Source organism: Zingiber officinale, chromosome 4A (assembly GCF_018446385.1).
Source record: "Zingiber officinale cultivar Zhangliang chromosome 4A, Zo_v1.1, whole genome shotgun sequence".
Classification (NCBI taxonomy): domain Eukaryota; kingdom Viridiplantae; phylum Streptophyta; class Magnoliopsida; order Zingiberales; family Zingiberaceae; genus Zingiber; species Zingiber officinale.
In genome coordinates this window covers 5,352,773-5,372,154 of record NC_055992.1, presented here as the reverse complement: position 1 = coordinate 5,372,154, position 19,382 = coordinate 5,352,773, and the positions used below count along the sequence as shown (strand labels likewise).

General features: G+C 39.2%; 3 protein-coding genes across 4 annotated transcripts; 2 read left to right on the top strand and 1 right to left on the bottom strand.

Moving 5' to 3' along the window:
• Positions 1–2,162: 2,162 nt before the first annotated feature.
• Positions 2,163–4,871, bottom strand: LOC121969366. Its single transcript, XM_042519429.1, has 5 exons — positions 4,693–4,871; positions 4,192–4,295; positions 2,682–2,736; positions 2,473–2,610; positions 2,163–2,396 (listed from the first exon to the last, which is right to left on the bottom strand). The coding sequence occupies exons 1-4, from the start codon at positions 4,725–4,727 to the stop codon at positions 2,487–2,489; spliced, it is 318 nt and encodes a 105-aa protein (XP_042375363.1). The 5' UTR covers positions 4,728–4,871; the 3' UTR covers positions 2,163–2,396; positions 2,473–2,486.
• A 106-nt stretch (positions 4,872–4,977) lies between these two features.
• LOC121969365 (calcium sensing receptor, chloroplastic-like) lies at positions 4,978–8,020 on the top strand. 2 transcript variants are annotated; one of them, XR_006108554.1, is made up of 6 exons: positions 4,978–5,411; positions 5,661–6,510; positions 6,731–6,911; positions 7,009–7,150; positions 7,229–7,360; positions 7,442–8,020. XR_006108554.1 is itself a non-coding variant. In XM_042519428.1 (6 exons), exons 1-6 carry the CDS (start codon positions 5,181–5,183, stop codon positions 7,716–7,718), a joined length of 1,197 nt encoding a protein of 398 aa, XP_042375362.1. In that variant the 5' UTR covers positions 4,989–5,180; the 3' UTR covers positions 7,719–8,020. The 2 variants fall into 2 exon arrangements, 1 of the variants encoding a protein (XP_042375362.1); XM_042519428.1 differs by having other exon boundaries at positions 4,989–5,411; positions 5,661–5,894.
• Positions 8,021–15,879: 7,859 nt separating this feature from the next.
• On the top strand, positions 15,880–18,651 carry LOC121969364 (homeobox-leucine zipper protein HOX16-like). Its single transcript, XM_042519427.1, has 4 exons — positions 15,880–16,476; positions 16,569–16,696; positions 17,141–17,380; positions 18,101–18,651. The coding sequence occupies exons 1-4, from the start codon at positions 16,383–16,385 to the stop codon at positions 18,449–18,451; spliced, it is 813 nt and encodes a 270-aa protein (XP_042375361.1). The 5' UTR covers positions 15,880–16,382; the 3' UTR covers positions 18,452–18,651.
• Positions 18,652–19,382: the final 731 nt, after the last annotated feature.

Below are 19,382 nucleotides of genomic sequence, written 5' to 3'. Positions count from 1 at the left end.
AGTAGATACTAGTACGACCAGCCAATGTCATTGATAATCTAAACCAAGCTTGCATTTAAATTTACATTTGAAAACCAGATTGCGTTGGAGTTTTGAAGAGAACATGAAAACTCAGGGGTTGAGACATGCTTTCATTTGAGAGAAGAACCCTAGTTGCGTTTGCAATCATTGCAAGGAAAAGAGAATGAGTAGGTAGATGAAAAAACCAGGCTTCCTTAACAAAGAGGGTTAGGAGTTATCTTGGGAGTCTTTTGTGCATTTAATTTTGCAAATGGCAGGTACCAGCAGGACCATCTCAAGATGTTATTCTACTGTTTTTGTTAAAGACTATTCTGGCTGTAACAGATGAATTCACCCAAGAATCAATACTCTGTCCAATGTCATTATTAAGTGTCCTTGGGACTCGAGCATGCTTAGACTATGCTTTATATTAATCCCCTGTGCACTTTGCTTTGTTAATTACCAAGGTTAGATGCTAAACTTTAAAGCGATGGCAAAGCGTTTCAGGAACATGGAATTGTACTTGTGGGTTTAGGTAAGTCACCTTGCTTTGTCTAATGCTCTCTTGTGACTTGTCTTGGAAATTACCCTCTGTTTTCTCTCTCAACTTTTCTCTACATACATTAAAAAAAGAAAGTTGATAGATTGTGGAATTTAATTATTCGTGTCGTCTTCTTTTACTTGTCAAGAAGAATGAGTAGGTTTCTTTAGCAAGTAATCTCTTTTCCTTGCAAGGGGAAGATGAGTGCATTGATTGCCCATAAGCTCTTGCTTGTCCAAGAGAGCTCAGGCAATGGACAATTTTAAGGAGGCATGGCACTCCTTTTGCGAAAGTAACATCCTTTCGAGAGATCTCTTAGGCATGGTTGAACTTTTACCTTTCCATAATCCAGTTTCAGAGTATCATCGCTTGCGCAGAGTGCATGCCACACACACCTCTTCCTTTTCTTCGAATGAAGGAAACCATCATTCTGTAGCTGTGCTGCAGCTTAAGGTTGAACTAATCCAACATGGATAGGTGTTGGTTTTCAGGATTTATGATGGATATTGCATTTGTACTCTGTGTGATTAGTAGGATTTATGATGGATATTGAATTAGTACTCTGTGCGATTAGTCCTCTCATGGAGGACCTTTGGAAGTTATTCCACAATCTATCGGGGGGATTATTGTCGGAGTTAAAGGGAACTTTGCTGAATTGAAATTACAGTTCAACTTTAGATTTATCTACTAGATAGTATGAGCGGATAATCTTAAGTTGTCAGTCTAGCTCTTAGGCCTGTTGAATTGCTCCTAGTGCTTCCCGAATCAGAGTGGGAAATCGCTGAACTGCTCCTGAGCATGTTATTGAGTACCGTGAGGTTCGAGCATTGATTCGGCTGAACGACGAATGCTCCTGAATGCTTTTCGAGTCTGAGTGGGAAGCAAGGTGTCGAGTCATCGAGTGCTGAGTCGACAAAGTGCTTCTGAGTGGAAGCCGAGTGCCTCTGAGTCCATGCCGAGTGACGGCGAGTTGTCGAATGCAGAGTTGGGAAAGTCGAGTCGGGAAACCTAACTACCCGATTGACAAATATCGCATGAGTGGATCGCTATACCAAGTCAGGATAGCAATTCTGAGTCGGGAAAGGAAACGTCAAGATCTGCATTTGATATAGTTTCCTTAAAATAGATTTGTCCCCCTCCGATTACGCTTTGAGATTACGAGGCATGTCTCTTTCCCATGATACAATGATAAACTGTGATTACTACTAAGCACTGGTCAATCGTGATAAACCGAGTTCCTACCCAAATACTTTCACAGAAAATGTAAGGCGGAGGGGAAGAAACAAGGAGGAACAATAGTCATTTATTGTCTTGAAATGTCAGCCATATCTGACCAGTATATTCTTGGGTCTTCTTCTTCCTATGGATTCCCAGCAAGCAGTGCAGTGTTTCTTCAATGGTTAGGTTTGTGCATCTCTTAGTCTAGTAGAACCGTCTTCATCACGCATTGCTAAGGGTGGACCTGTAGTCGTGCATCTCTAGATTGTGATAGAACTGTCTTAGTATGCCTAAACATTTCATTCAAGATCAAGAGGTTTACCTATTGTGAATTATTCAGTAACCATGATATTCACTTTGAGGTAACAAGGAGCCCAATTACTTAAGGTACTCTATTCTTAAGTTGAACAAAAATCAAGAAACTAGTATCTGTATTTGGTAGAAGTGCAGTATCACTCGAACCATTGAAGTCCATAAGAGGAATAAGACAGAAGTATCATAAACAATCAATGGATAGCAATTATCTCATGTCTTGCAACTCAAATTTAAGTAGTTTGCCTCATAAAATTGATCAAAGGTGAGCATCTGTTAATGAAACTCTAACAAACTTCCACATATCGCCCTTTTCCAGACTTAGCTGCAAAAGATGAAGGGAAAAAAAAACATAATATCAAAGGCAGTCGACAAACAATACACTTGCGTCTTGCGATTACCTTTTAGAACACCACTAACTGCTCTTCTTAGGAGTCTGCTTCTGTTTGGGAGTGCCTGTGGCTTCTGTTTCGTAAGATGATTGGTTCCTCTCTTCCAGGTATTTAATTGGGTCAGCAAATGATCTTGTACAAGGCCATCTATACAAAGGGGCAAGAAGACATGGATAAAAACTGAATCACTTTGAAACAAAAAGTAATACGAAAACTACCTGCTCGATTTTATAACCTCATTATCAATCGTAGTTTCGTGGTCGTATATATCCCCTGTGGAGGAATTACAGACAAGAGATGAACAGAATTGTGAGTGTTCTCTACATCTGAAAATTAGATTATATATTAGCATCTAATAAAATATGAAACCAGTTAATATTCTGATTGGTAATGGCTTTTTCTAGCCAGATCATCTAATAACTTCAGAATTCTAATCCCAAGAATACAGCAACAATAAAACATGGAATAACACAGATTAGGATCAAACACCATAACTGGTGAACAGCTGTGTTAGTAATCTAATTGTTAGTTTATTTCCTTGTGATATGTGTTCTAAAATATATATTTATATCTTTTTCGTACATATATAAACATGTACATGGAGATCTAATATCTAAAGAGATATTTAGATCCTCATAATACACTCAATTTGCATTTGCAGATAAACAGAGCCTTGCAATATAGTGATCATTCACATTCAGTTGGTCAATGATGGACTATGTTTATAACAACTTAATTTAGTTCCATGTATCGAGTTGTGAGCTAATAGGAGTGTTTAATGAGTTGTGGACTAATTGATTTAGGCTTAAGCATTTGAGCCACTATTTGGGTCTGATAATTAAGTTAATGAGTTGGTACTCTCACTGTGCAAATTGTGAGCAAACCTAATTCTAAGCATGATGAAACGTTGTTAAAGGCTGCCTATGTGATAGTGTAGACACTATTCGGTTACACATACCACTAGTTAGGATGATTTGTGATGCAACATGGGAGCAAAACAAAATTCACACAGCTAGGATGACAATAGAGTGGGGGAGATTATGGGATAAACTTATCCTCACCATCCCTTGCCCGCTTCTTCTGTGGGTTGGGTCCGGACGGGTAATAAAATATAATATAATGCATGATCATCTATAAAGTATAGGTTACAAACTGAACTTGATGCAGGGTATGCAAAGTCAGGGTGAAAAAACTATATCCCACTTAAGGCACGATCTCCCTGTCAGGCCTAAAATCATCCCTAATTAGCAATATGTGAAGTTCAACAATGGCTACAGTATCATGCAGGAAGCCTTCCCAAAGCCTCTCAATACCCAAAGACAATCAACCTTGAGAAAAAAAAAATCTGCTGATCTCTAAATCATGGCGATTACCAAATCAAGAACTACCAAACTCAACTTATTCTCCTGAATAAACGCATCTACCAAAATACGCTCTACAAAGTTAACTTTACAATATCAAATACTTTGCATTAATAAGTTAGACTATGGTTCTTGATGGAGGACATTCAATTTAGTCTCGCATGGTTATTTTGGGGCTAGAGGTTGAGATTGACAAGCTAATGGATTAGAGCTATGCAGATATTGACAATGTTGGGATGCCAAAGACTAAAATAACTGAAGTTATCGAGAATAAAAGAATATTTCCAGCTGCCAATAGGAACAATAAGACGCAAAAGCCATCATCATATGATTTTCTAAGCTGAACTTAAACAAATTTAATCTATACCTCCATCTACAGCCTTCTTGGAAAAGTACTTGGCCCTTAAACGTCGAGCATAAAGAGCCTCATACCTCCTGTGCTTCTCTTCATGCTCTGCAGCATCAATGTCCCTGTAACATTGTGACATACTTGTTCATGTCATTGCCGTTTCAGGAAACAATTCAGTGCCTGCATTGAAGACTCGAAAACAAAAAAATGTTGGGGAGAATTTCGATCCATCAAAAAGTTCTCGCAGATGATTACATTAAGCATATCGAACCAGGCGATAACGCTTTTCCTAACTAAAAATCTGCGATAAGCAGAACTCCATTTGGAGGACTGACTTGGGCTCATGATACTGCGGAGATGAAGCGGGGTAAGAAACATTTTGAAAAGATACTGAAAGTTGAGCCGAACAATGAACAGAGATTCTAGGAATTCGTCCGATCTGACTCATTCGACCGCCGAGTTCGTTATCGAAGAAAGACGACGGAAATAGAAGGAAGAGGAGGAGAAAATATGACTTACGGAAGCTTGCCTTCCTCGTCGGACCTCGTCTCCATGGCGGAGTCGCTTCGTCGTCGTCGTCCACGCCCGATCGCCGTCACTGACGCCCCCCGCCTCCTCTTCACAGGGGGGAATAAAGCTTTCCTCGAGGCCGGGATCCGCTCCAATTGTTACCTCGTCAGAAACTATCCCTAGCCGTCTATTTAGTGGGTTCTTCGCCGCAAATATGCTACGTGGACGGACAGATCGTTGCTTATCAGTAATAGTGGAAGACGATAAGGATCCCACGATGCTGTCCGCCTGCGTTCGCAGGTGGAAAGAGAGGGTTGTTCTGAGGCATCAATTCATCGCGCCACAAAAAAAGGCACGGCGGAGAGGATGATATCCATCTCCGCGATCGAGATCCACCACTCGATTGGCTCCTCGTCCCGCGAGAGCGATGCTCCAATCCTCTTGAATCTTAATTGCTGGCATCTGCCGATCAGGCAAGTGAGGAAGAGGCGGAGAAGATGGCGATGGTTGTGTTCCGGGCTGCTGCTTCGGCGACGACGATCGCGACCGCCGGTCCTCGAGCTCCCATCCCCAAACCACAGGAGCAGCCGATGAAGATTGATCATCGACGGCACTCTCATCCTCGGCAGCGGACTCCTGCCGCGCTCTCCTTTGTCGCCGTCCTCTCCGCCACCGCTACCGGCGAAGCCAAGGCTTTCTCCGAAGACATAATCTCTTCTCTCGCCAAGGTTCCACTTAAAAAAGTCAAGTTTTTTTTCCTTCTCTTTGTTAACTTTATCTTGTTCGACGACCAAATTTATCTAATTGGAACCCACATTCGACAAATTTACTGAAACCGATCTTAGGGATGATAAATCTTCAGGTTCTGAAAAGGGGAATAAAAATTTTAGGGTTAGAATTAGACATTTTCGTGACACAGTTAAATTCAAACATGCTCTGTACACTTCACTGCTAAATTGCTCTAAACTTATTCTCAGGCGGAGGATGCGGTTGATGCTGCTTCCACAGTTTGGGGCTTCTCGCTTGACGTGTTCAAGACGTTGATAGATACTCTAAAGCCGGGGGTGGATGCTGCCCTGCCAATCTTGCAAAGCGCGAGCAATGAGGCACTGAGGGCAGCCTCTCCGGTTGTTTCTGACGCTTCCGAGCAAGCCAAAGAGGCTCTTCTGAGCGCCGGAGTTGATCCCAGCCCTGTTTTCTCTGCCGCTCAGGTTGTTTCCTTGCTAATTCTCAACCTATGAGTCTTTGCCCATGTGTTCCCTTTATTTAACTCAATTTGTTAGACAAGTTTTTGCTTGGTCGTCGATCATCAACTATATCCAAGTATGTGAATATGAAAAGGATTGGAGCAAAATTCAAGAAACAACCCTGCAAAATCGCACTTTGAAGACCAAGTTAGGTTCTAGCTGAAGACTTAGAATTTCAGGTCAAAGCTTGCACACTTTTTGTGAGAAGGTATTGCCCAAAAATTTATAAGGTTGTGGAGACTATGGTTCAAGTTTCTGGTCTGCTAGTGTAGTTAATTTGCAATATGATTGAAGTTTGCTTTGATGCCTAGTCGATCATCACTTTAGTTGGGGATACTATGTTATGAAGAGAGATCTGAATCTGATAGATGATGGTTGACCTTGGCATAATCAAACTTGTCGCCCTGTGGTAGTTCCATGTTGATGTGAACTCAAAATGGCTTTGGACCAGCATGTACAAAATGGCATTATGATGTAGAGTAGGGACCTTCTTGATTGGGCATCAAAAAGGTCTGATCGTCTTGACCAAGATCTTTTGTTCGATGAGTAAGGCCCTTTTCAGTTGGAGGTCAAGTTTGAGGTACGACCGATCAGTTTGCAGAAGTTGCAATCAATCAACCTTTACTCTATTCATTCATCTAGTAGTTTGTGTTTTCCTTGATCTGTTAATCCTTTATGTAATCTTCAATTCAGTTTCTATCAAGAAACAATTCATATCCATTAGATTTTTTCCCCCCTTTTCTTGAATGTATGACCTGCTACAATAGATATACATTTTCACTTCTCTTTCTTTTCGACAGACAATTGCAGGTGCAGCACAACAAACAATAAAAATCATCGAAGTAGCAAAACCCATAGCCTCAGCAACTGCAAAGACAATCACATCCTCCGATCCCTCGACCCTGGTTGTTACTACCGGAGCATTGTTTGTCGGATACCTTCTTTTACCACCTATTTGGTCGGCACTCCGTGGCTACCAAGGTACCCAAGTGGCACATTCACAAAATAGTTCACTCTGAAATCTCCATCTGCTTGTATTTTAACACTTGTTCTGCCTCTGTGTATGTTTCATAACCAGGCAGTCTCAGTGCTCCTCAGACACTAGACCTGATCTCTGCACAAGATTATGTACTGATCGACATAAGATCAGAGAAAGACAAGAACAGAGCAGGTGTTCCTAGCCTACCCTCGAGTGCCAAGAACAAGATCATCTCGGTGCCGTAAGCATCACTGTCTGAATTCTTCGCGCCAAAAACATCAACAGGCGCATGCAATTGTCTCACCTTTCATTCTTGCAGCTTGGAGGAGCTCCCGAGCAAGATCAAAGGGCAGGTGAGGAGCCCCAAGAAAGTCCAAGCTGATTTAGTGGCGATGAAGATTTCCTACCTCAAGAGACTCAACAAAGGATCCAACATAGTCATCCTTGACTCGTGAGTTCCATCCTATTGCTACTCCACCACAATGACTCGTGTTCAAACATTTTGATGGTAAGCTGAATTTCAAACGTGCAGTTACTGTGATATGGCCAAAACTGTGGCGAGGACGCTCACCGAGCTCGGCTTCAAGAACAGCTGGGTGGTGGAGGATGGGTTCTCCGGAGGCAGAGGTTGGGTGCAGAGTAGATTGGGGTCGGATTCGTACAATGTGTCGCTCGTCGAGGTTCTTTCTCCGTCGAGGGTGATCCCTGCCACAGCAATTCGATTCGGCACCGCTACTAGTGCTGGACCAGCACCAGCAGCTCCTCAGTCGACTAGGAAACTTCTTCCAGGAAGAAGTGTCGATAACTGAACGTTCTTGCAGTCTGTCAATTCTTTTGTAAAAGGAAGCTTTCACAATTTGTTCATCCTCACTTGTGTGCTAATGGGTACGAGTGCAACCGAGCCCGTTCACCCCCGTTGCAAGTAAGATCAAAACGGGTGCGACCCAAATTTCAGTCTCTAACCGTTGTATTCACTGAAAGATCACCATACTCAATGTGGTGCAACGGTTAAGGTGTAACGGTGCTAAAGGAAATGTTGTGGTTTGATTCTCATGAATATGTACTGTACTAAATTTAGTGGAAAAATTTGGATAGACGACGATGGACCGAAGTATCGATTTGACATGGATGGCCTTACAAGGATGGTGAATACCATGGGGTCCATTGTCGTCTACTTGATAGAACACTTCCATAATTTGCTTTGGAGATCGATAGAAAATTTTTATAGGATTAAATCAGTTACCTCTAGAATTAATTGAGTCGTAAGAATTAGATATTTGAATTATAAAAAAAAAGTTCAAACTTTATAAAGAACCAATGATTACAAACTTTTGAGTAGTATTTTTTTAGGTCATTTTTGCAAAAGATCATAATCCTAGATGCCCTACATATGTGGATAGGTAAATCAATAAGAAATTAAATAGTCCATCACATGATAGAGTATTCTTATCGGTTTTATTGAAAATCAACCCTTATTGTTATAAATTTACTACGGACTAATTATTGATAAAAAGAATTTTCAAATTTCACAAGTTGTTCTTATTTGATTGCTGATGCCATTACACCAAAACCAGCCTTTCATAAAGTTATCAACCTTCCCTTTCCGGCCACCCAGCCACCCACTTTCTCTCCCTAAAGCAATTAATATGCCCTCCTCCTCCTCCATCATCTTCCCTTCACAGCTAAGAAAATGGAAGAAAAAAAGAGTGGCTTGTGTTTTGTCGAGCTATAATATCTCTTTACTCAGCACTCTCTACTTCTCTCCTGTCGATATCAAAACCAAAGTTAATGTCTCCATCTCTTTAGCATGCTTTTATACGTATATGTAGATCCAAGCAGATACATAGAATAAGAGCACATGCATCCTCAAGTGGCTTCTACTGTTGACAATGGAGAAAGAAGAAGCATTAATTACATATGATTTGCTGGAACAGTTGACTTGGATCCATGTTCAGTTGACTGGTGATCCCACAGACACGAGTGTAGGTGAGATGCAAAAGTAGTGCCAATAGTCAACTGTGCAGGCCTGCCAGCTTCTTTCAGCTGCATGATATGTTGCCATTTTCCTTCTTTTTTTTTTGTAAAAAAAAAAGAAAAGAAAAGATTCTCGATATGAAACAGATACATGCACTCACTCATCTACTGGTTGTGAGAGGACTAGCAGCAAAGAAAGAAGACTCTGGACTCTCTTGTCTCCATCATCTGCAAGTGATGATCTCCAGTAGTAATTAGCTTAGCTTAGCTTTCGACTAAAAACAAAAACCTGAATTAATTATGTATGCACTTGGATCTTGTTTCAGGGGGGTTGCCAGTAAATGTATAATAATATGTTTTAGTTTGTCTGTAGGTTCGAAGATGTACACAGAACTCTGTTTATCATATATGTCATAAAACTCCAGAGTTTCTACATTGCTGCTACTGGTTGTGCATGTGGAGTTGTGTATATTGTTTTTTTTTGAAATTTATCTGAAAATTTTAAAGTATTTAGCTGAAACATACATACTTTTAAAAATTTGTGTTTAGTCACTTTCACCTGATTAATCAATCAATTGCGGGCTGTCCCTTGGAAAAGTGATGGAAATTGTCTAAAAGCTTTCTCTACATTGTATCTGACACCAAAAGCTAAGGATGCCTTGTTTCTTGCTGGCAGAATTATCTATTCATTGTGTCGTTTGTATATTCAACTAAAGAAAATTATATATTGCCAAGGATTTGATAGGGCGGTAAGAGACCGGATTTATTTTTTAAATAATGAGAGTTTAATTTTTACATAAGGAACACCTCCGACGATTGTACTAGTGAAGTTGGGTCGTCACACATCAAGTGTGTCGTGTGTTTCTTAGATTTACTTGATAGCAAAGGATTTAAAGATTTAACTTAATGGAAAATAATTTTATATCAAATGTACTATATTATCAATTAATTATGATACGCTGAAAAAATGATGAAGCTGTTAAGCTGGAGATGTGGCTCTACTGTTGATCAAATGAAGATTTCGTACTGTCTTATAACACAACAAGCGTTAGTATCGGATCAGGAAAAGGATCCCAGTGTTAATTCTCTGATTCTCAAGTCAGTGATCGGTTTGTGGAGAGGAAATAGAGAAGACGAACAACAAGTGAGCATGTAAAATTATAGAGCATCGCATACTTCCGTCTATAAATGGAGATTCCTTTTATAGTGTAACTGTTGCGTTATGCACTTGTCTCAAAGTATTGACACGTTTTTCAAATTTTACTAAGAAAGGGCAAGCCATAAAATGCTCTTGACATCTGCCCTTAAATGAGGGTGTAAATCTCTATGATTTAACAGGCTGGAAACTTCTAAAGCATGATTGCGAGATATTCTCTATCCTTTATAGTATAAACTTTCAAAAGAGTACGCTATAAAAGGTATCTGGGTTCCATTGTGAGTTGATTAGTTGACACTCGGTCGGGGGATCGTTAACTCGACCTTATAGAATGTAGTCAACAACTTGTTCTTCATTTGACCCTTCATTTCATCGAGGAGGCACAATATGTCCAATCGATCCTTAGATCCAATTGGATAGGGTGGTGGGTCGGGTCAATTAGTATTTAGCTTCAAATATCTTCTGTAAGTTGTGAAGGACGACCGCTCGGGAGGTCCGGTCGACCCTTCATGTTCGACCAGCGATGCGAGGCCCACTCAACCAACCTAGCCTGGTCAGCAGTTCCAGATTCATCCGATCATGTGACTTTTGTAGAAATCAATAGGATTTCTCAATTGGTGTGAAGTGGTGATCCACTTTCTAATTCTGATTCTCCTGCTCCATCTTCACAAATTCCTGTAGACTCGGTGGCTAGTGGAGATCCACTCTCTAGTTCTGATTCTCGTCCGTCTGACCACTCATCACCGAGTAGCTCTGATGATGATATTCCTCGGCGGATGCTTCCTCTAAGCGATATTTATGCACGATCTCAACTAGTTTGCACTCAATATCCTCTTCCACCTGCTCTTCTTGCTTCTTCAAATTTTGTCGAACCTTTTAGTTTTACACAGGCAGTCAGAGATCCAAATTGACGTGCTGCGATAGCTACAAAATTTGATGCTCTTTTTCTCAATGCAACTTGGAGCTTAGTTCCTCGTATCCCATCTATGAATATTATGGGCTTTAAATGGGTTTACCGAATTAAGTATTGTGTAGATGGTTATATTGAACGTTACAAAGCTCGTCTTGTTGCTAAAGGCTTTAATCAACAGCCAGGTATTGACTCCAATGATACTTTTGAAGGCGCTGGAATTTCGTTCTGTTTCAATTTCCCCTGTACAAAAATTATACAAGTACAGAACTTTTCTTAGCAACCCGCATGATCGATTAGACATGTGTTTGATCAATCAAGCAAGTTCTTGACGGATCAAAGCATGCCTTGATCGAAGTACAAGATCGTTGGTCTCTTGTGTTGGTATTCAGGATCGATACAAAGAAAACTAAACTGATTACACAGTGAAATCAAATAACTAGTTATACCTTTCTTTTGTAGCCAAAGACCTCTTGATCTTCTTGGACGTCGTGTGGGTGACGATCTATCAAGACAACAAACACCCTTCCCCTCTTTGTTTCCAAAACCACCGACCACCAAGAGAAGCTCTGGGATGGGGCGCCTTTTCCTCTTCTTCCTCTTTTCCAAGCCACCGCCCATAAAAGATTCTAAGCAAGAGGCACCGGCTTTAGCAAGGAGGAGAAGAGAATTGTGGGAAAAATTAGGTTTTAGGGGGCGCCACCTACTCCCTTTTATAACCCTTGTTGTCAGCCCTAGGAAGGTAAGATTAACCAAATTGTGGGTAGGTAGATGCGAGACTTTATATAGAGGCTACAAAAGAGACCTAAAGGAGTAATTGGTTTAGGCCTCCTGATGGGCTTGGGCTTCCTGTGTTCGGCCCGAACACTCAACTCAAGTTCATCAATAATAACTCATACCACTAAAGGGTTATTATTGAACTACTACACCAATCTCATATTACAATATGGACTCCTTCTTATCATGAGTGTGTTAATCTCCTTGTGTTTAAGATATCATATGTCCGTTAATTAAATGAGTTACTGACAACTCAATTAATTAACATATGATTCCAAGAGTAGTACCAATCAACTATATTATCATGTCGGACTAAGTTCACCTGCAGGGTTTACATGATAATCCTTATGAGCTCCTCAAGGGGACATTATCAACCTAAATAATTAGGACACATATTCCTTCTATAATTAACAACACACCATATAAACAGTACTATCTCACAACTCATCGGGCCTATTGATTTAACGAATAAATTTCACCAATTGGTAAGTTAAAGAAATAATACTAAGTATTTGTACTTGTTATTATATAGGGATTAAGAAGACGCACATCCATAATAACAGAGGTTTTGTTCTTTTATGTAATATGTACAAATCAAATAACCTCAAATGGTTCTGCTTAATACACACATAGTGTACTAGTGTAATTTTATAGTCAAGACAGACTAATACCAAATTACACTACAACCGTTTCAATGGTTTGTCCCAATCCATCTTGGTTGTGAGCTACTATTTATAATTTATAAGGAACCGATAACATGATCTTCTGTGTGACACCACACAGTATGTTATCTACAATATAAATTAAATGGACAACTGCATTGACATATATATAAATATAAAATGTAAACATTTGACCAAAGTAATTCTCATTTCAAAATATTTCAAAATAGATGTTCATACAAAAGCTAGGCTTATAGTATACATCCCAACAACTTTTAGTCCAGCTGTCAAAATTACAACTATCAGATTGTTACTATCTACAGTTGTTAGCTCCAATTGGCCAACATAATAATTAGATGTTTCCAATGCTTTTCTTGATGGGCACCTTGAAGAAACTATTTATATGGAGCAACCCTCTGGATTCATCCACCCACAACTTTCAACACATGTATGTCATCTTCAGAAGTCTATATATGCTCTTCGATAAGCACCTCGTGCATGGTTTCATCGTCTATCTATCTAGTTTCATTCTCAGGGATTTTCTGGTTCAAAAACAGACTCTTCCCTATTCTACAAATGTCATGAGGAATTTTCAATATTTGTTCTAATTTATGTGGATGATATATTAATAACTGGTAGTGATCAAAATGACATTACTATTTTACTACATCTTCTCCAGCAAGAGTTTCCTATTTGAGATCTTGGCAATGCCCATTTTTTTTCCTTAGCATAGAGTTTCTCTCACATTCTAAAGGTTGTCTTCTCTCTCAGAGCAAATATATTGCTGGACTCCTACAACGAGCTAAAATGGATGGTGCACGTCCTATCTCCACTCCAATCATTGAGGGTGCTTTCACTGCACCTTCATCCTTCTCTTCAATGTCCGATCTCTAGATCTACCGTAGTACTGTTGGTGCTCTATAATATGTCATAATTACACGACCCAATATTACTTTCGCTGTAAATTCTGCTTGTCAATTTATGCATGCTCCTACTGAACATCATTGGGAAGGTGTTAAGAGAATTCTTCGATATTTCAAAGACACTATTTACATGATCTTCTTTTATATCATCAGTCTTCACGAGAGTTGATTGCCTATAGTGATGTAGATTTGGCTGGATCTCCCGAAGATAGACATTCTACTAGTAGATATGCTATATTTCTTAGGCGAAATCTTATTTCCTGGTTTTCAAAAAAGCAACCTACAGTCTCTCGCTCAAGTATTGAAGCTGAATATAAAACTATCGCTAACATAACGTCAGAAATTATTTGGCTACAATCTCTTCTTTCGGAATTGCACTTTTTCCCAACTACTACGCCTAAAATCTGGTGTGATAATATTGGAGTAACTTATCTTGTGGCAAATCCTGTTTTTCATGCTCATACCAAACATGTAGAGATTGATTTTCATTTTGTTCACGAGCTGTGGCGACTCGACAACTTTCGGTTTCTTATATCTCTATGAAAGATCAAATTGCTGATATATTTACCAAACTATTATCTAGACAACGTTTCACCAAGTTAACACTCAAACTCAACATTCAGGCACTCTCGTTGAGTTTGTCGGGCGTAATGATAATAATGAAAATAATCTCTAATTGATTTCAATCAATTGAGATTTATTATATTTGGCACACAATCAAAATTGACATGAATTAAATAGTAAAAATAATATTTTCAAGTCTATTATATTACTGTGTTTATAATTATTATGATTATATACCTTATTTAATCTTTCCATTATTGCTTTAGATAATTTGTATAAATAAATCTATTAACTTTAATAATAATATTATCAAAAATTTTATATTATTTCTTTCTTCTACCTATTGATTTCTATAACTTTGATCTACTTTTTTTTGGAAGGTCATCTTTATTACCATATCAAATTATAAGGGTTGTTTGCCCTTGCCAGTGTAGTGAAGTGATAAAAGAATAATAAGAGGATGTGTCTTGGAGTCTCAAATGAGTAGATTGACTTCTGAGTGCAGGTAAACTATGCTTTAGATTTATCAAATAGATGAATCAGGAAGAAGAAGATCATCTAACCTACTAATCAGATGGATCTTGTATGCCTGATTTAGTAAAAAAAATTATAAGCGTAAATTTATCTATCATTTAATAAATGATAAAATCATTACTTTATGAGTAAGGATTCTTAGAGATTTATATTCATAGAACTTGTTCAAATGACCATGGTTAGATATAATACTCAAGATCTATTTTGTCACCCTACCCTACCATGATTTTAGATTGGTTTTATTGATGATATTAATGTTTTGTCGATCGAGGTGTTCTTGAAGCAATCTCGAATTGACATGTGTGACCGTGATGTTGATATAAGATAGCTAGCCTTCTCTTTTGAACTATGAGATTGGTGAGCAAAACCTAATTGACCATTGCAAGTAGGACTTCTATAAGATTGGATAAGTAGAACCTAATCGACTAGCTAGCCAAGTAGGACTTGCTTAGCTCTTGTGATCTAGGAGTGTATCAATCGATCGATCGATCGATTTCAATTGAGCAAGCAACAAAAGATGGATTAGATCTCTTTAATATAGCAAGACATGTGATGAGAAAGAGGTGGACAAAAATTGAAGGTGCATTTGGATGATAAGATGCCTGAATTCCAACGCAGACCATGGTCCATGTGCCACTGATGAGTGAACTGGCTCTGGCACAGCCTGAAAGCTACAAAAATGGTGCCAATGAGTTGGCCATATTGTCCCTCATTTTCGCCTCGCGGAGTTCTACTTTCGGTATTTTTTTTTAACTCGGGTTGAACAAGTGAACCAATGACTATCGGTTGAAAGAATTAGTTCAAAAGAAAATTTTTAGTAGAGTTTGAATCTCACTAGAACATGAATATTCTAGAGATAAGGTTTTGAGCATATATAAATTTAAGTTGTGCTTCAGATTTATTCAGTAGACGAATCAAAGAAACATCGTCTATCCAATTTATATGTTTTTAATTTTATTTTTTCTTTTTTTATACAATGTTTTTATAATATTTTAGAGAAATTATAAAAAGGTAAACTTTTTCACTAGAATATAAAAAAAAATGTGAGTGATATATATATATATATATTCTAAAAAAAATAATTTAATAAAATATAAAAATAATATTTTTAATGTAGACTAGAAATAATTAGATACGCTAGAGAAAATAGAAATATTTTATCGTAAAACAGAAATAATAAAAAACATTATAAGAGAAAAATAAAAAAATTTAAATACATTTTAACAATAAATTAAAAATAATTTAATGGGAAAAAAGGAGAATGGGTTTTATTGTTAAAATATTTTTATTTTAACTGAAAAATAAAAAAAAATCTGTGTATTTAATAAAATTTATATTTTATAAGAAGGCTGCCTTCTTGAAAATGGCGATATTTTTTTTTTTAAATTTTTTTGAGATCAGGGGTAATTTCGTCCTTCCGTCAAATATTCCAGGCTATAAAACCCACCCCTTCCTCTTCCTCAAATTTGGCCGACTAAATTAACAGAAAACCCCCTGAAAAAAAATTCAGTCGCCAGACAAGTCCTAATCTCGCCGGAACCTCCAACTCCGGCGAGGGAAGTCGACAAAAATCCCTCCTTTGAGATTCTTCCTACCAGCCACCCGACTTCACCCTGACCTGTACGGGCTTATAGCATAATCCGGCGGCCCTTGCCGGAAGGTGGTGTGGAGGGGTTTCTTCTTATCCGCTCGGGCTGAAGTCTACGCCGAAACCTCGAGTGGCATGATGGGGTTTTCCCTCTACGCCATGGAGACATCAACGCGCCTTCTGTGGAGCACCAGCTTCTTCCGCCACAAGTTCTTCTCCCTCTTCGTTTTCTCCTGCTAAGCCGATCGACAGATCCCCTTCGATCTATCCAACTAGGTTGGGATCCAAGGGAGGGAGAAATCAGACGCGTAGTATTTTTTTTTTCTAGTCGTATTTGTTCAATTCAGATCCGATCTGTTGATCGTTTAGGATCTGAGAAGAGAGGATGGATTCTAGTCCCCATCTGATATTTGATTCCTCTTTGTCATCCACTCGCGCACGGCTGCTCGTGTTGGGCGATGGGAACTCCATCTTCCGAGGTACTGTTACTATTCCTTCTACTATTTCATTGACTTCGACTTGGATTTGGTTTAAGTTATAATAAGCTGTTCGATTTGGGGCGGAATTAAAGGGTTGAGGTCGGCGGAGGAGCGCGGCGCTACCAAGAGGCCGTTCTTCACATCACCGGATGAGATTTACGAGGAGGAATACTACGAGGAGCAGCTGCCGGAGAAGAAGCGCCGCCTAACGCCAGATCAGGTTACTCCTTTACTCAAATTTCAGAATCAAGCTACCAGATTTTTACAGTTTAAAGAAAAGATAACTTCCATATTCCCTTTTTGGCTCCCCTTATCGTTTACCAGCAACTTTGGAGAGAGCTATGCTCTTCTTTTAAGAAATAATGATTTCGATTCTCATGTGATCATGCCGCCAACTTTGGGAGGACAGAGCCTGTTGGTTTGTCTTGTTTTGGTAGAGTAAAAAGTTCGTTTTGTTCGTATCCAAATCTGGGCGTTAGATCATTGAATGCATAATTGGCGACAGATCAACGTAGTTGTAGTAAATTTTTCGTTGGGTTTACTATTGGTAAGATGTAATAAGAAGATAATTATCGACCAACTTCTCATTGTTTTACTCCATTTGTTCTGTCGCTGAATATTTGATTTGGATGCGGGAATGATCGGCTTCCTTTCTCCAACAAAGGTAAATTTATTGGAACGTAGCTTCGAGGAGGAGAACAAGTTGGAGCCTGAGCGAAAGAGCGAACTGGCTCGAAAGCTAGGCATGCAACCGAGGCAAGTTGCAGTGTGGTTCCAGAACCGGCGTGCAAGGTGGAAGAACAAGCAACTCGAGCAGGATTTTGATCGGCTCAAGTCCTCATATGAGTCACTCCTTGCTGATCATGCTGCCCTCTTCAAGGACAACGAGGGATTGCGGTTGGAGGTAATTCCCCTCTTTCCCCTCAGATCCATAGAGTCCCTCCCAATTTTGCAAGTTGGACTATGAGTACGTTATTTGTTAATTTGCTACAGCTTTATTTCTAAGTTATTGTTTATAGTGTTTGTCATTTTTCATCGACACTAACTAGGTGAAATATTCTGGGGTGATGAAGACTCTTCGAATCTTCATTTCCTTCTTAAACTCATAGTTTTAAGCATCTTACATTTCCATTAACTTCCATAAATGGTCATCCAAATGACTGTAATACTCTCACATTTCTAAGTCGGCTGTATTTTGATTCCACTAAGTTAAAATTCACCATCAATGCAATTGGTGTAGGTATATGGAAACGATCTGACACAATATAATAATAATAATGTGAGCAATTTTGATGAACAGTTGTGCACACTGTGAATTCAACTGTTGTTTGATTCCAATACCGAACTAAACTTTCTTGTCAACAGTTGTCCTTCTACTCACATGTCTTGCTGCTGAGTACTGTATAAGGAGATTGGATGAAATGGTACATAAGGTGATCAATGAACTTTTTCATAACCCAACAAGAGTGGTTGTGCAAAGAGAGCTGGAATGTCTCAAAATGCGACAACTAAATTAACCTCTTCTTTATAACATTTAGATAAACGAGCCATTATTTTCACTGCTTGTTCAAGATGTGGTTGACCTCGTTCAAGATGTAAATTTATGTAGTCAACTATGTTGCAGGTGAAATCACTGCTTGAAAAGCTAGAAGCAAAGCAGGGTGCTCCTCTGATCGCTAGTCTGAAGTTGGATGGCCAGGTAACATCAACTGCTGATCTAGTGTCTCAGAAAATCCCTCAGAAGTTGGAGGATATGCGGAGCCCTGGAAGTGGTGGGAGCACAGTGGTTGAGATGGAGGGTGCAAACCATCTGGTGGAGAGCAGTCGAGAATCTTTTCTTGTGGAGGGCTACCACTGTGAAGGACTGGTTCATGGCGAGATGCATTCTGAGGAGGAGGACTTGAGTGATGAGGGCTGTAGCTACTATCCTGATGCGTTCATTGAGCACCACAATCAGGATTGGTTCTGGAACTGAAGTCCTTGTGGAAATAAGTTGCAGCCTTGGATAGTTGGATACTGCATTCTGCTGCTGCTGCATCTTCCTTTCTAGCTTGTCTAAATGTTTGATAGCGTTGTAGAATATGTACTTATTGTTCGAGTTTGGTGAAACGCATGAGATCATATCTAATGGTTTGAATAAATGCTTAGTGGAGAAAGATTGCCTGTTTGACTTAATTATCCTAGTAAACAAAACAAGCCCGCATGCTGTTAGATAGCTGATTCAAATTATGATTCCGGCTCCGCTCAAATAATCAGACGATGCAATATCATCACTCCATCAGAATGTGTTCTCCTTTTCATTACTTGATGGTGTCCTAGTTTAATAATTGTATAACTTCTTTCTTTGTTCATTTAGGTGCCCCAGTACTTGGATCACTCCAGCAGTATCAACTACAGGTAAAAGGTTATACATGTAATAAGATAGTCTTCCTCTACAGACAACAGATGTTTACATGTGTGAAAAAGTAAAGATGCGTACATTTTTACTTATTTTATTCTCTGTGTGGAGAACTATTGTCTCATCTCAAGCATGAGCATTAAAATTCCTTTTTAGATCCATTTGTTGCAGGCTGACTCGGGAAGCCATTACCACTCAACTCCCATCTTGCAGCTCTGCTCAAGGAACAGCACATGGGTTTGGTCCCTTACAGCTCAGGTATGGACCACTTTTCCACTGCCTTGCTTTCCTCTTTGATTCTTCCCTTTATTGACGTAGACACTCACCATCATTCACCATGGTTACTTGATCCTCTTCACTTGTAGTTGTGCCATTCCAGGGGTTCCTGGTCAGAGCCCCAATCTGTGTGTTCAGTGAAACGATGCATGATTTGTTCCCCACATGGCCCTTTGCTGATACGTTGCTATTAGCTTGTTTATGAATTTTAACAGGAAGGAAGGAGACGGAG

Excerpts from the sequence above, each read along its gene's own strand:
- LOC121969366 (XM_042519429.1), bottom strand. The coding sequence starts at position 4,727 with ATGGAGACGAGGTCCGACGAGGAAGGCAAGCTTCC. Across the intron at positions 2,737-4,191 it reads CAAGAAGGCTGTAGATGGAG|GGGATATATACGACCACGAA; the intron begins GTATAGATTAAA and ends ATTCCTCCACAG. Across the intron at positions 2,611-2,681 it reads GAGGTTATAAAATCGAGCAG|ATGGCCTTGTACAAGATCAT; the intron begins GTAGTTTTCGTA and ends CCCTTTGTATAG.
- LOC121969365 (XM_042519428.1), top strand. The coding sequence starts at position 5,181 with ATGGCGATGGTTGTGTTCCGGGCTGCTGCTTCGGCGACGACGATCGCG. Across the intron at positions 5,412-5,660 it reads TAATCTCTTCTCTCGCCAAG|GCGGAGGATGCGGTTGATGC; the intron begins GTTCCACTTAAA and ends ACTTATTCTCAG. Across the intron at positions 5,895-6,730 it reads CTGTTTTCTCTGCCGCTCAG|ACAATTGCAGGTGCAGCACA; the intron begins GTTGTTTCCTTG and ends TCTTTTCGACAG.
- LOC121969364 (XM_042519427.1), top strand. The coding sequence starts at position 16,383 with ATGGATTCTAGTCCCCATCTGATATTTGATTCCTCTTTGTCATCCACT. Across the intron at positions 16,477-16,568 it reads TGGGAACTCCATCTTCCGAG|GGTTGAGGTCGGCGGAGGAG; the intron begins GTACTGTTACTA and ends GCGGAATTAAAG. Across the intron at positions 17,381-18,100 it reads ACGAGGGATTGCGGTTGGAG|GTGAAATCACTGCTTGAAAA; the intron begins GTAATTCCCCTC and ends ACTATGTTGCAG.